At 37.0% G+C, this 16,966-nt stretch overlaps 1 protein-coding gene and 1 long non-coding RNA gene across 3 annotated transcripts in view; one reads left to right on the forward strand and one right to left on the reverse strand.

The window, feature by feature from the left end:
- The first annotated feature begins 8,174 nt into the window (after positions 1-8,174).
- The window catches only part of LOC135071287 (protein vein), a 79,398-nt gene continuing 70,606 nt past the window's right edge, over positions 8,175-16,966 (forward strand). For both annotated transcript variants that reach the window (XM_063965077.1, XM_063965076.1), the window contains exon 1: positions 8,175-8,649. In XM_063965077.1, coding sequence (XP_063821147.1) covers positions 8,229-8,649 — 421 coding nt within the window. In that variant the 5' untranslated portion in view covers positions 8,175-8,228. The remainder of the gene's footprint in view (positions 8,650-16,966) is intronic.
- LOC135071283 (uncharacterized) lies at positions 9,236-13,266 on the reverse strand. The gene is made up of 2 exons (XR_010257234.1): positions 12,931-13,266; positions 9,236-12,836 (listed from the first exon to the last, which is right to left on the reverse strand). It is a non-coding gene; the product is annotated as an uncharacterized LOC135071283 (long non-coding RNA).

The raw sequence follows: 16,966 nt of genomic DNA on the forward strand, positions 1-16,966 counted from the left end.
AAAGGCGAACAAAGTAGGTTAGAATCCAATTCCCTCTCAGTTAATTTATTATTTAGCATGATTTTATTTATACTAAAATTCAGTTACTAACTTGTCTACTTTATTTATATCTGATTTTGGTTTTGAATTATACCAATCTGATATTTCACGATCCTTTTTCACAATTCTGTAGATAATATTGACAAAAATAAATTACCACCTAGAAAAATATACTATTCGTAATCGATACAAACGTCCTCGCTCTACATTTTATCATTTCTACATCAACAACGATTTCCCATGAATTGTTGAAAAACTCGACCGAAACTCGAACCAATTTGGACTCGCTCGATTATCCTTCGACGTTTTCTCACCTAACCCTCGTCTCCACACAAATAGTACCCACCTAGATATCCGTAACGTTGGAGTTATATTTACTTGCGGGCGCGAAAGAAATAAACCACACCCGCGGCAAATGCTTTCGGCTGTAGGTGTTGCCACGGTTATAGTTCTAGAGTCCTTTGACTTTTTACACGTCCTTGGTCTGTTTCTTGTGGGATTCTGTGGCCATTTTTGAGAGAATATTCTAAACTAGCTTTTGTTCGCGGCTCCTTCCGCGTGAAAATCAATCTGGCACGAAAAGACTGACTCACAACACTTAATTCGACTAATAAACTTACGCCCGAATTCACAAGCATTAATATGAGGTCTCACAGTGCGAGTGGACGCACAGGGTAACACACGAAGCAATCACAGAGCTCTATTAAACGCTGTGCGTTGGATTTGCTGCTTCACATAAGCAAGCATCGTTTGTGAATACGGGCGTTAATGTCGTTAGAAATTAAAGCTTATAAGTTATTATGATGTATAAACAACAATACCTACTGTAAAATTTAATGAAAATTGTTCAGTAACTTATGCGTGAAAGAGCAACAAACACCCATTCTTTCTCACTTTTGACCCTAGTCAAGTCATTATATCCTAATATAATAGGATAGGATTGGCAGTAGGGGAGACCGAGGAGAGCTATGACATTGTCAAATTTTGTCAAATTATTAACCATATCAGAGACCTTGCAACAGCGCATATTTGTTAGCTCGAAACTTGAACTAAGATGCGCACTGCTACGAGCTCGCTAGTAGTAAATAATTCCTTAGCGATTAGAGTCGTTTCTCGGTGTCTAAGTAGCTCAGATGAAAGAGTAGTCGCCCGGCAAGCGAAACGTTCGATTCCCGCCTTAGGCAGTTCGATTTTTTCAAGTTATTTATACAAAGTTCCAAAAAATCGACAATGTCACAACTCTCCTACCTAGCAAGATACGGAAGAATGTAGAGCAGCATTTTTACACGTGCTAGGCTAAATATCAACTTTAACAACTGAAATCATTGTGGTTGTGATTTTAAAGCAATATCGTTTTATACAGCGGCAGTTTTGTAGGAGTTTTAGAAGATGTATCACTATAGAGGATAAAACTGACCTAGCTGGATGGAATTGTTGGACTAAATCATGACCACAATAATATAAAATAGGTCTTCTTGACAATAGATATAGAACCAAAAGATTTATGATAATAAATGTAGAGTAAGCAAGCTGCAGTATAAAAATCATAGTTAGATAGGTTTTTAAATGAAATTGGCAATATCTAAGCTATAAAACTGCCCATCTTGAGTTCCCGGTCACTGTAACTGGTGATTTAAGTTAGAGATTCAGAAGAAGACAGATAATGGAAAAATGTGGTATTTTGATATTACGTAAAGTTTATAGGCAGCTCGTTTTACAGTCAAATTAATGAATTGTCTCTCCTATACGCTCCATAGAGTGGGCACTTGTTGTCCCATTTTGTCAAGTCTGGTTAGTACTAAGCCATTATCAATTAATCTGTTTAAAACTACACATGCTGCATTCGACTGAACATAAAATATCACATCAGACTTCATATTAGACGTTATATTTCTGTAAATCATTCAATGCTGGTTCTCTTTTTTGACTTTATCAGTAGTGTAATAGAAAATAAACGCTCTTAGCTTACAACATGTAAAAAAAATTAAGTGGACTTGATATTTCTCAACTTTCACTAGCCTTTGCCACAGTCGAAACCACAGATCGGCACCCTCGAAAGGTCACGTGACGCGCGTAATTACTAAAATAATGGGTGTTTATAATTATTATTTGAGTTGGCTATAAATCGAGGCCCCGCCCCCCGGTTATCGGTCGATAAATAAATATTTATGTGCGGACGTTATGCGGGCGAAATTATGACAATTTAAACAATTACGCGGTAACGAGAATACGCGCGCCGAGGGTGGCCGGCGTTTCGGCGGGGAAGGGGCTCTACCATCCTAAGATTTTTAATAACTTGAAAACATCTTAATGATCTTTCTATGATCTGTGGGCTGAACATATAAATGTATGACAGCTTGTTCAGCGGAAACTTTCAAGAACTAAAATGTAAGCTCACACTAAGCCCTCTGAGTCTTTTAGCTATTGTCAATTTCGTTCGTTCATTCGTTTTAGCCAAATGACGTCCACTGCTGGACAAAGGCCTCCCCCAAAGTTTGCCATAATGAACGGTCCAGCGCTGCCCGCATCCAGGTTCTTCCCGAGACCTTTACCAGATCGTCGGTCCACTTAGTAGGAGGCCTGCCCACGCTACATCTTCCAGCCCGTGGTCGCCACTTGAGAACTTTTCTGCCCCAACGGCCATCGTCTCTACGAGCTATGTGGACCGCCCACTGTCGGTCACTTTGGTTCTCCTGCGGATCTTTGGTTCTCCTGTATGAATTTCATTTTTATCTTTTTTTTCTTTAGTTTTGTATTATCATTATCACCTCTGACGTGTCCAACTAAGACGGGAATTACTGAAAGTTGTAGAATTACTTGCTAACATAAAACTCATAATAACTCATTTTATTTTTGCAAGTAGGCTTTTGAAAAGCACTTTTACATATCCCAGTATTAACCCTACCACTGCTTCAGGACAACTTAGTGTGAACGAAACGTTCCTATGTGAATCGTTAGGAATTGAAGAATTAAGCGTTGCACTTTTTAAATTGATATGTAAGATCGGCAACTCAACAGTTTCTCTAAATATGCAAACAGGTAGTTTAAAGAATTTATTCTCATAAAAGACTTTACAAAATCCACTTACATGACTATGATAGACTGGACTGACTAGCTAGACCGTATGATGCCATTTTTCCTAAAATTTCATACGGGTTTCAGGCAGCACTTTGAAACTCCATTCCGCGGTATTTACTAGTAGCTACGTATTCATTTATACCTACTCATCGTATTAGCAGAGTACCCTTCCATGCGCAATTTTGCATCAGTGTCTCTTTAGTTGGTACGTAATATCTTTAAAACCTCATTTTAAAATTGACTTCTCAGCGCCCTTTAATAAAGAAATTAATCTACTGAAGAAATTGCTAAATATGCACTGGGTTTACTTACATTATTATAATGCTATATGCGCCGGAGTCGGATGCTGGAGACTTTAATGCCTTGAAGTGCGCGCGAGTGGGCTGCGGTATTCAAATTGTGTTACATTATGAAATTCTTTTTTGATAGTTCACATTTTGAATTTACAGTAACACACCTTGCTATATTCTTTGATCTTAGATACAGTCTCTTTCACCTTTAACTTTTTCTTCTTTTATATTAGTTGTAACGTAAAATAGGGAATATGCAAGGTTTTTTTATTTCTCACATTTCAGTATGATCAAATCAATCAGTGCTTTTTTAACAAAAAAATCAAAAGATTCCTATGTTAAATACGTTAGAGATCTCATGACGTCATTGGTCATGTTAGAATAACACGCAGAGTCCCATACAAGTTACATGGGCTGGTGACATTTGACGTCCGCTCAGCTATTTCCATACAAAGTTTAGACACCTGTAACTTTTGATTCCATTCCGATTTCAATACTAATTTTTCAGAAATTCTATGATTTAACTAAAGTGTGTATTTATGTACGGTCCTGCGCTGCCCGCATCCAGGCTCTTCCCGCGACCTTCACCAGATCGTCGGTCCACCTAGTAGGAGGCCTCCCCACGCTACGTCTTACGTCTACGCAGGACCGTACATTGAGGAAAACCTTGGAGGAGGCCTTTGTCCAGCAGTGGACGTCATTTGGCTGAAACGAACGAACGAACGAACATGTATTTATATATAATCTATTAACTTTTAAAATCGATGCATATTTCCTATTCAGGACTCTACCCCGATATTACACTATGAGCTGTCATAGACTGCACTATTAATCACTCATCCCTCACATAGTATTATGTAGGCTAACTTTAAGATACACTCCTATCTCAATTTCACAAGCCCATATCAAAAGTTGCATAATTACAAAACCGTTTAACATTACTCATCTTTACACCTTTACGACTAAACACCTGGTTCTGCTTTACAACCCAGCGACTCTACCTTCGCTAAGACAATACTCATTGTCATCCCTTAACACTATTGTTTGCAGCACGTGGTCACCATTACAGGGGTGTGGGAACCTTTGGGTCATGGCGAAAGATAAAGAAAATATCTTGTTAACACCTAAACAATGGTGTAATAAAACACCTGCAATTTGGGAGACACTGGTTGTAACCGGATGAAGGATGTTTAGATAATATGCTTAGCATAATATTTTCTTTTTTATGAACAACACATTTTTTTTTGCAAAATGATACCTATTTCGACTTACTTAAGACGTAATATAATTTACGTTGATGTTCCGTCATCTACGCGTAAAAACGAAATGCAAGTTTGTCGCGGTAGCTTTTCAAATTGTGCCAAACGCGTGACTCTACACCGAAGATGCACAAACCGAAGCCCGCTAATAAATATAAGGGGTAGACCTTACATTAGAATTTGATTCGAGATCGAAATCGCTTCGATAAGCTTCGTTAAAAAGTAGTTTAAGCTCCACTTTCTTCACAAGACGACGCTAAGCGCCAAGCGAGCTTCTGCCTATGTTTTTTTTAATATATCTGGCTGTGTTTCCAAAGAAATAAATAGGAGTTCCCGTTCAATACCATCCCGATTTGAAGGTCCTGACGCCGGCTCGTCAAAGACGTGAAACAAGCCTGATCCGGCGACCAATTAAAGGTCCACAATAGCGCGTACCCACGTGCGAACCTTAAAGGTACCACTTCCTAATAATGCGTAGTTTAGGGGACAGGCAACTAATTAGACTTAACATAAAATACTTCTATGTTATAACCACTATCATATTTTTTTTATTATTTACTTACTCGAACAGATTGCAGTAATAGAAATTCGTTTCGTTTGGCCATTAAGGACATATTTTCTCCAGATTAATCAGTAAAAATACTCATTGTTGTGAACGAAATGTGGACTGTATTTGTGCGTTATAAAAGATAGAGAGATGCGAGATCGAACAGAAATAGGTATGTTTAATAAACAACAAGACAAAAAGTACGAAGATGACAATGGCACTGATAATTTGTTTTTGAAAAATCTATAGGCCGAAAGAGTATAAAGGTGGAAGGAGGATCGTTCGCAACACTCGTAGTGTAACTTTTATCATTATTTGAATTCGTATTTCGTATTTCCAGGAATTGACCTTAATATTCAAACCTATTAAATAATGTTATAAGTATATTTACCCATAACTTATATGCAACAATGTTAGTGATTTATTTTCGAAGGCAAGTAATGAAGCCAAGGGTGTAATAATCAATGTCCACGCGTGTCATGCGATGCGATGATTTTCAACGCACTTGCGAGAAATAAATCAAACTTACTGCTCATAATTAATTTCAACTTCTTCATTTAAATGCTCAATTATTAAATTCATTACACACCATAACATATATTTTATTTTGTGTACACTAACCCCCTTACTAATAAAACTTACACGCTCGTTGAACAGTGTTTTAAAGTGACGTTTAGTATGGAAATGTCATTTTAAAACAGTGTTCAACAACTGTTTTAAGTTGTTATCTATAGCGATTAATTGAACGTATAACATTTATTTTCATTATCAGATTATGAAGTTGAACGTGTTAAAAAACGTCCAATTTGTTCCCCATTCAACTCTACTTTTCCAACAGGTAACGTTTTTAGAACGTAACTTTGTCTCCTGGCCTAAGTTCCGCCGGTCTTTTTGGTCCAAAAAAAACTGTATCGGTCATTCATAAATTGGTGAATGAACACCTACCTGGGCAACCGGGATGTTTTCCTCAATTTGTTTACTTTTTTAGCCGGATGTGATTTGAGACCGTTACGGCCTCCTGGATTGTGAGAAACATTTTGTGAATGACAGCTTTTTTTAAAAGCCCGCCTTCTTGGGAACCTTGTGGGATGACTTGAGCTTTTGTTGATTAAGTTGTCACATGAGAATTTGGGGCTGGGTGAAAGTATACGTGACGTCATTGTTGTTAAAAAAAAGTAGGTAATAAAAATAATTTCATAGCAATTATTAGAAAAAAAAGAAGCTGATTTCTACCCAAGATATTAATGTCTTTTTTCTACCCAAGATATTAACCACTTTGTTACTAACGTCTGCGAACAAAATTAAAAATTGTGAGTTTTATTAATAAATAAAGTATGTATCTTAAAATATTATTCTAATATTTCTTTCTTTTCTTTTTTCAGCCAAATGACGTCCACTGCTGGACAAAGGCCTCCCCCAAGGTTTTCCACAATGAACGGTCCTGCGCTGCCCGCATCCAGGCTCTTCCCGCGACCTTTACCAGATCGTCGGTCCACCTAGTAGTTTCTAATTCTAATATTAATAATAAAGAATTGGGCGCGAGCGAAGTTAATACCTATTAAAATTTCTTAGCAAAAGGAGTCGCTTCTCAAACTAAATTTTTAATTCGTTCGTTTCAGCCAAATGACGTCCACTGCTTTTTTAATTATTAATTACCAAATTTTTAATTAACAAAGGCGGGACTTTTTTCAAGTTGTTTATTTAAAATGAAGTTAGTATAGTACTCAAATAAAATAAAATCTCATAAATCTCATTTATTTTTGCAAATAGGCTTTTAAAAAGTACTTAAATGACTCTATCTGCCTCCTACCTAACTCTACACTCGCTAACACCGACAAATCTCGGACCTGCGTGGGGTCACAGCTACGGCGCTACATCGTAGTCGCTACGAGCTCAAAACACGTTAGAATCAATTACCTACTATCCGGCCTGTGTATTAATTATAAACCAAACATCGATAAAAAATTGACAACACTAACGATTAAGAATTTTTTTATTAGTTACTGTTTAGACAAAAAAAATGTTTTAAGGGTACTAAAAGCCGGTTTTCTTATTTTAAACAACATTCGCTAAGTTATTTTTAAAATTGCTAAAATATTTATGTAATTTGTGTAGGTTTTTTTTTTACGGTTGAAAAAAATATTTTACAAGTTGCTTAATTTTTTTGTATGTAAATATGTTTTTAATTATAAGTAACTAGCTTTCCGCCCGCGGCTTCGCCCGCGTGGAATTTTGTCTGTCACAGAAAAACTTTATCGCGCGCGTCCCTGTTTCAAAAACCGGGATAAAAACTATCCTATGTTCTTTCCCGGGACTCAAACTATATCTATGCCAAATTTCATCAAAATCGGTTGCGAGGTTTAAGCGGGAAAGCGTAACAGACAGACAGACAGACAGACAGAGTTACTTTCGCATTTATAATATTAGTTGGGATTGCATGAATTTGCAATTACTTCATTTATTTATTATTCATTTGATTAAATCATACACGTCTCACCTGCATGTAAATAATGGTTTTGCAATGAAAAATAAGTTTTTATTATAAACTAATTAATGTACAAAAACGTTTAAATAAAAGTTAAGCGACATCGGCTTTATTATATTACTACTAGACCACAAAAGTATAGAATTAAGCATTTTGAATCAATCAAATAGCGTTTTTAATTGTAATAATTGTCTTCCTATTTACTATAACCCAGTTTATTCGATAACATACGAATTTTACACACATCTTTGGATATTATTACTATTAAAATGTAACCGCAACTACACCAACAGGATTCAAGTTGCTAGTGGTAGAAAAAAGCGTGAATACCACCCCCAATCAGGTGGTAACTAATTACTAACAAGCGAATTAATCATCGTGCGAGATAAATCAGACGCGCGTGCCCGCTCCGTGCGGTACTATTTTGGTAGGCGGAGCAAGTGAATCAGTCGAGCGCCAGTCGAGCGCAGGCGGCCGACGCGTACGGAACGCGAGCGTGACGTGAAGTGTGAACGGACCGCGATGGCGCGATGAGGGCCTGCGGGACGGCGGCGTGGTGCTGGGGCTTGGTCACCGTCGTCGCCTGCGGTCTGGCCGCGCCGCGCCGCCTCTACTGCGAGCGAGCCGACGTCGCCTGGAGGGCCTACCGGGCCCCCGCGGCCTTCGAGGCCCGCGTGCAGTCCCTCGCTCCGGACGCAGCCACCGTGCAGGTGCGCCGTGTCCTCCGCCGCCAGGGACACTGGCCGCGGGAGGACTCCGTCATCAGGCTCAAGCTGCCCCCCCAGGAACCCCTCGAGTGCACCGGACGTTTCGAAGTGCCCTTACAGAACCGCCGCGACTACATCGTCTTCGCTGAACGGAGAGGCCACGCCGCGGTCGCGCTCGGACCGCCCTTGCGGAAGAAGAAGAATCTGCTCCGGCGCATCCGAGCCGTCTACAAGCCGGGCTACAGTGAGTGCCTTGTGTTATGTGTTGTGAGCAACGAGCCACATGGTAAGGTACCCCCGATTTTTCTTCTCTCCATGTGGTTCAGTTGCATGTCTATTTTTAAGATAGTTCAAAGAAAACCACGCAGACGTTAATAACAAAGCATAAATTACATATACACTGTACACAAATAGAATTTAAGATGCCAATAAATTTTACTGGTAGCAAATTTTAATTTGCAAGAGCAGGTGTATGGTGGGAACAAGTAGCTATTACGAGTCCATTTTAGGTGCAGTGCTCAGGGTTGCCAACCCCGGAACACGATTATTTAATTCATAATTCCTCAATCTAGTTAATTTTCATAAATGTTCTGTACTTAACGGCCAAAAATTACAACGCCTTAAATCCAGAACCGAACACAAAATTTACGTTAACACATTTCTGCTTTCCTTAAACCCATTAAAATATACGAAATTGTAAATAACCCTTTCAATTTTCATAAGATGATCAATAAAAATCAAAATCAATTTGCATAAACCCAAAAGTGCAGCTTCCCCAAAACCCATAATATCAACTGTGATAAGAGGCAGTAGATAAATAAAATACTGAATGAATTACTGACACTGCATGTTTATTAACCAGCTCCCTCAAGATGCCAAAACAACATGGCCGTCTTTCTTCAGTACCATAGACAATGAACACAATCATAGACTATTAAAGAAATCCAAAGATGATACAACATCTCCCCTTTTTAGAAACAGAAATGCTAAGATAAACTTAATACATTAACACAAGTATTACGGCTAATGACAATAAATTATGCAGCTAATTTTAAGTTAATATAAGTACACAACTAATACTTCCGTTTTGTTACAGTATACATTTATGTTAAACAGCAACATACATAACACTAACACAAAATAATACTTTCATGTTTTGTTACAATAAACTTAGGTTAAACAGCAACATTAACCACTATTTTAAGTTTCATAACATAGCTATTACATTCTATGTACTTAAATAATTGTATTGCCTAGTTACTTGGTTTCAGCCCTACGTAAATAAATACTTGGGTTCAGTGATTTGTTACACTGCTGAAACCAAGTTTAGGTAGAGGTTTACATCAATTATTTCTATTTTAGTTAAGTTACCCTAGTAACACATATAGTCATTTAGATAAGCAGGACGCTTTACAGATCTTTTAAGTCTGGTATTATTTTGTTCAAATCCAGTTTCCTCCGAGCTACTAACATTAGAATTAGAAGGATTAACTTCAATGGATTCTGCAGAATCAACAATCTGATCCTCAACAGGATTTGTAATATCAGCAGAACCCTTACAATGCTCCTCATCTAAAATTACATTTTTATTTGTGACATACCCTCCTACCGTTGGTGAAATAGTTTCAGTAGGTGCCAACTTCAAATGCCATCTATTTCTTCTAAATTTCCCTCTTTCAGTATTAATTATATATGATCTAGGTTCCTTACATTTTGATGCAACTGTTCCATATATTTTCAAATCAGTAACCCACACTCTATCATTAGTATTCAGTTCTGGCAGATCCCTTGCTCTATGTCTCTTATTGTAATAACACCCATTTCTATGTTTCTTTTCCAACATCTTTTGTTTGAATTCTTGACCTAAGACTACTGGGTTATCAAGTTTACTAGATATAATAGGAAGGTTATCTCTAAGTTTTCGGTTAAACATTAATTCTGCTGGACTATAACCTATCTCAGAAGGGGTGTTTCGATAGATTAGTAAAGCTAGATAAATATCCTTATTTTTTGTTAGAAGAGACTTTGCAATCTTTACTCCGGATTCGGCTAGACCGTTACTTTGTGCATAGTAGGGACTACTAGTTATAGACTGAAACCCATACTCTTTGGCAAAATTATTAAACTTTGTTCTAAATTGTGTACCACAATCTGACCTTACTACCTCTGGAATTCCATACCTAGAAAACATTTCTTTGCATTTAACTATTACACAGTCTTCAGTCAAATCATGTAGTTTAAATATTTCCAGATATCTAGAGTAATAGTCAACTGCAACTAAATACCAATGGTTTGAAAATTTAAATAAGTCAATTCCTATTTTCTGCCAGGGTCTATCTGGTGGTGGGTCTAGTACCATGGTCTCTTTATAATTTTGTGATGTTTCTATACAGTTTGAACAAGTCTTAACTTTTTCCTCAATTTGTTTTGATAGACCTAACCACCAAACGGACTGTTTTGCACGCTCCCTACACCTTGTAATTCCTAAATGTCCTTCATGAATTCTATCTAAGATTTCTTGTTGCATGTTGTCAGGTATTACAATTCTTGAATTAAACAAAAGAAATTCCCCTTCCACTGAGAAGTTGCCCCGATACTGATAATATGGTTTCAAATTACCTAACAGATGTTTTGCAGGCCACCCATGAACTGTAAAGTCTATAATTTGAGTGCATATGTTACAGTTTTTCTGACTGGATTTTATTTTGTATAGAATGTTCTCTGACACAGTTTCACTGACAAGTGAATTGATATTGAATTGTAACTCCTTTTCCTTATCTGAACTAAGATAAATTGGCAGTGGCTGTCTGGACAGGGCATCTGCTACTACCAATTCTTTCCCAGGGATATACTTTACTTCATAGTCAAAACGAGTCAACCTTAATCTAAATCTTAAGAGTCGCGGACTAAGGTCATCAAATGGTTTTGTTTGCAATATTTGCAGCAGAGGTTTGTGGTCAGTTTCTAGTATAATAGGAATACCTAATATATAATCTCTAAATTTCTCAGCTGACCATGTCAGAGCCAAGCATTCCTTTTCTATTTGTGCATAATGCTTTTCGGTTTCTGTTAATGTTCTACTAGCATACATCACTACTGATCTTTGGCCTTTTTTATCTTCTTGTAATAAAACTGCTCCTAGCCCAAAAGAACTACTATCTGCTGAAATAATTATTTTCATTTCCGGATCAAAATGTGCTAGAGTGGGTGACCTTAGTAAATTGTCCTTTATAGTTTGGAATGCTTGTCTCTGAAGGTAACCCCAAATAAATAGCCGGTCTTCTTTTAAAAGCTCATGTAATGGTGCAAGGATTTGAGACTTATTTTGAATGTACCTTCCTACAAAATTAACCATGCCTAAAAATTGTAGTAATTCTTTTTTATTAGACGGATTTTTAAATTCACTAATGGCTTTGATTCGGTCTGGATCTACTTTTATTCCTTCTTTGTTAACAATGTGTCCCAAATAACTTACCTCCTTTACCCCAAACACACATTTACTTTTATTAATTGTTATCCCTTCATTATGCAATCTTTTTAAAACTTCTCTAAGTACCTGATCATGGGATTCCTTAGTAGGTTCAAAAATCAGAATGTCATCGACATGTATTGCTACGTTTAGGTCTTTCAGCAGATTTGAGAACTTCATACTGAAATATTCAGGTGCGCAATTAAGTCCAAATGGTAAACGGTTGTATATATACCTACCAAAAGGTGTAATAATGGTTGTCAGCTTTTTAGACTCCTCATCCAGACGAATTTGATGAAATCCTGAAGTAGCGTCGATTTTAGAGAAATAATTAGCACCTTTCAGTCTACTTAATGTATTTTGTACCTTAGGAATTGGATAAACTGGCCTCAAAATATTTTTGTTTACTTGTGTATAGTCACCGCAAATTCTCACTTTATCATTCTTAAGCACTACCACAATTGGTGACACAAAATCAGTAGGTTCCTCAATTGGACTAATAATACCTAATCTTTGCAATCTATCCAGTTCTTCCTTAACTTTGGGCAAAAGAGGTATTGATACACTGCGAGGTGTTGCCTGGACATATGACTTAGGATTATTAATTAATTTTATGTGAAACTCATCTTTGAAAACCCCTAACTCATCAAAGATTTTTGGGAATTCTTTTTCTACTAAAACATTTGAATGTGTGTCACTGATCTGACTTGAATTTGAGATAGCACAAACTTTTAGAATATTCATACTATCAATTGATGGCCTGCCTAATATTGCTGTACTAAGATCTTTGATTACATAGACTTTACCTTCATATATCCTGTCCTTATATTGTAATTTCAGTTGCACCGTTCCCAGTACATTCAATTTGGTCCCATCTGGCCCTTTTACACTATCACCTGATTTCACCAACGGTAGTTTGGCCTTCACTGCAACATTTTCTGGTATAGCACTTATATCTGCTCCTGTATCAATTAAAAAAAATATTTTATCCACAAATTTGTCTGAATTAAATATACAAACATTTAACGTATACTTCCCACCTTGTATCATACACACCTCATACTCGTTTGAATCCTCTTTTATAATTTTAACTGCTTTAGACCGACACAATTTAGCAAAGTGTCCCACACGTTTACAATTGTGGCAAGTTGCTTTTTCCGCGGGACATTTTTCTCTTGGATGTCGCTCCTTCCCACAAAACCAGCAGTTTCCTGTCTTTTTTCTTTTTTCAATTTTCATGAGTTCTGTCACTTCACCCCTCATTTTCTTAGTTTCTTCCTGCTGTATTTCAGATTGTCTTCCCATTTGTATGGCTTCTTCTAATGTAAGATCTGGTTTGAGTAGCATCCTGTCGCTTAGACTTTTATCTGCAATACCAACGACAATTCTATCTCTGATAAAATCAGTCTTCAGAACGCCGTATTCACAGTGCTCGGCAAGTCGGTGTATTTCAGTGACAAATTCGTCAACCCTTTCGCCTTGTAGTTGCACCCTGGCGTTGAATTTGAATCTTTCATAGATTACATTTCGTTTGGGAGCGAAAAAATCATCAAATTTTTTCAATAGCTTAAGGTAGCACATGGCGTCCTCCCCAAACTGCAATATTACGTCTTCTGCCCTTTCTCCCATGCAATAAATGAGGCAATTTATCTTTTCTTCGTCGACGTTGTTGTTTTGACCTGTTAAACTCATGTACCTCATAAATCTGGTTTTATACTTCGGCCATTCTTCCGGCACAAAACTGAAAATTCCGGGTGGCGTCACCTTGGCTTGGTGGCCTCTTCCACCCTGCTCTGCCTCCTTCATGTCTGATTTATGTTTTTTCTCCATTTATTACTTTTACCGCTGCCACCATGTGATAAGAGGCAGTAGATAAATAAAATACTGAATGAATTACTGACACTGCATGTTTATTAACCAGCTCCCTCAAGATGCCAAAACAACATGGCCGTCTTTCTTCAGTACCATAGACAATGAACACAATCATAGACTATTAAAGAAATCCAAAGATGATACAACATCAACTCACTCTATCTAAAAAATATTCAACATGACATTGCAAAACCCTTCCAAACCCCATAGATCTATCTTGGCAACCCTGGAGTCATAGGGAGTAAGGTGGTTATACACTACAGCGGGCGACTGCACGCGCTCATTTATGCACCCCTCGGCTCAGGGGCAAGGAAATAGGAGCTTAGAGGCTATAAATATATATATAAATATAAGTGGCGGATAATAGCAATGGCAGTTAAGATCCGTATCGTCTTCGGCTTGTGTTGCAACGATTACCGTTAACGCTCAATCGATTTGACAATTTGATCCCGGTGACTAACTATCCGTCCTTAGTCACGTACCCTTAATACCCAGTTCTGTTTACTGAATTGTTCGTTAATTTGATAAGCACTCTACATTTACTTTTACTTCTAGATATAACTATTTATTTCAAAATCTACAAACTAAAAATGATCTATCTTTATAAACTTATTCAATCATTAAACAACAACATCTACTACACCACTGTATAGGAATACAGGTTTAGGAAGGATCCTAAACCTAGTTTTTGTTTAGTTGCATTACCAATAACAATTTAAGACCTAACCACTCATAGTTAAAAACCTACATAAAGATTGTAAAAAATATATATTTTTACATGACTTAATGATCACATGATATTTATAGGTCAAATGTAACAAAATAGACTTAAAATCACTTATGAAATCAAAAATTATTTTCTAGTCTGTATAATGACGAGTTCATTTTAATCGCATAACTAAGCAAAGTTATTTATTAACACAAAGAACATCGAAAATCACCAATTACAAATTACAATCGCTTGATCGACAAATTATGCGTAAGAGCAAATCCTTTGCTTCCATTCGTTTCACAATTCCGATTTACGCTGTCCCAAACAAAAGCCCGGAATGTCCCCACGAACCGGGACACCTGGCAACACTACGCCGGACGGACAGGTCGGAACTGGAGCGTATAATGACGTCACCCATTCAGAGCCGTGCCGAATCCGACCGCTGACAGTGGACTCCCGGTCTAGACCGACCCACGGTCTTATAGGAATTTAAACTAGAATTTGGAGACAATAAAGTCCAAATTTCACTGTGATGAAGGATTGCATCCACCTGTTCTGTCAATAGAACCTCTTGATGAGACAGGTGATCAAAATGACTCTACCAACACCTTCTAAGACTACCATTACATACTCCGATACTTAAAGTAAAATGTTGATGATTATTTTTATGTGTCGTTGTTCCTCATTATGTTTCATCCTTATAAATATTTTCATTATTTTAAAATCAATTTCAATATTCTGCTTCTTATACTGTCATCGAACCATATGTAAAAACATTTTGATATTTACTATCCAGTTTATTAATTAAACTTAAACCTTGTGAATAGTAATGCAATGACATTAAGATTAGTAGTATTTTCACTTTTGTCAGATTCTCTACTACCGCTTTCCTAAATGCTCATAGATACGGGCTATACAAAGCACAGGTCAAATCCATATCTATCTGGGGAAATCAATCTCCACATACCCATTATAACTCCGTATCACTGGAAAAGTTTTCCAACCATAGTGCTGCTTCTGTTTACACGACGCTTGAAGCACATTGTTTAATGTTTACCTTCTGGATATATCCTCAGTTTTTCCTTTGTTAATGTTCTTTCAATATAGCCTGTAAATCTGTCTCAAAGATTTTGATGTACACACTCAAAACTTTCGCAGCTTTTAATGTGATGGCTTGTTTGGACTCGTCACTTATTTGTATGGTGTTTACAAATCTTTGCAATGCCAAAAATTCTGTTTACGATTCATATGAAGACGTTTTGATATGTTTTGTAAATAGGAGTATTCGTAGTATGCATTTTGCGTGGAATTTGCTAAATTAATCGAATTCAGAGTAAACATTGGTATAAGAATAGACATTGCAATGAACGTTGGATTGTTCAAAGATTTGACGAGCGATAGCGCTTCCGTATGAAGACATCACATCATTTACAATCCCCCTAAAAGCAAAAGCATTTACAAACATGTATATTCTACATTAATCACTAATAGAACGATCTTTTAATTTTCTCAAAGCGTCGTGCGCTGCCGTCACGCCTTGACAGCCGTCCATTATTCCTGCCATGGTCCGATGACTCCTGTCCTATTAAAATATTAACATACGTAGTATTATAAATTTTACGATCAGAGTTGTTAAGATTTGAAGATAATACTCAAATAGCACTAGCAAAGACTAATCTTGAAGATCTAGTTATAAAAGACGCGGTTACGAATGGAAGACGAGCGCGCATATTCTATACCGAAGATTTAATTGTCTCAGTAAAAAACTTGGCATGATATTGTTTGGTATAAAAGACGGTATGTGCACATCAGATGTTAGCAGCGAGTAGACTTATATTTTAATTAATTTACTACAAAGCACTTATATTTTTACAGCATATTTCACGATGTTATTTTAATTAAATCAAATTCTAATCTCGTAAGTTTTCACAGAAGCAGGAACAGCTCGTCAATTTAAATGAATAGACGTTCGTTTGAATCTACGAGTTGAAAAGTCATAAAAATCATTCATTTTCTGCAAATAGCCCTAGTATAACTTTAACCCCGTCATTGAAAATTGGACCCGATTTAATCGTTGACGTGTCCCCACTATTCCCAGCAGATCATCTAATTCCAACTTCGGCCATGATCTTTAAACTCCATAATATTCGAACTGAACCCTAGCTCCGACAATCAATGGCGGTGGCCTTGTAGTGAACATCCGCACCCACCCATGGTGCCCATTGACGCCCGACTAATCGACCCGGCCTGATTGATACCGTGTTTAACTTTATAGTCATTCAGGCAAATTAGGCATTAGACGAGTGATGAATGACAACTTAGATGCACAGACTAGGACTCATACTGATGATATTCATTAACTAAGTAATTAAGATGTCTGTTATTAAGCGTTAATTAAATCAATGTGATATTTCTGTATCTAATACTTAACTTAAAACAATGGCATGATAGTAAACTAAGCTATCAATTGATTCTTCACAAAGTATCCTAAAGCACGCACGATGTCTA

Source organism: Ostrinia nubilalis, chromosome 4 (genome assembly GCF_963855985.1).
Source record: "Ostrinia nubilalis chromosome 4, ilOstNubi1.1, whole genome shotgun sequence".
Lineage (NCBI taxonomy): Eukaryota > Metazoa > Arthropoda > Insecta > Lepidoptera > Crambidae > Ostrinia > Ostrinia nubilalis.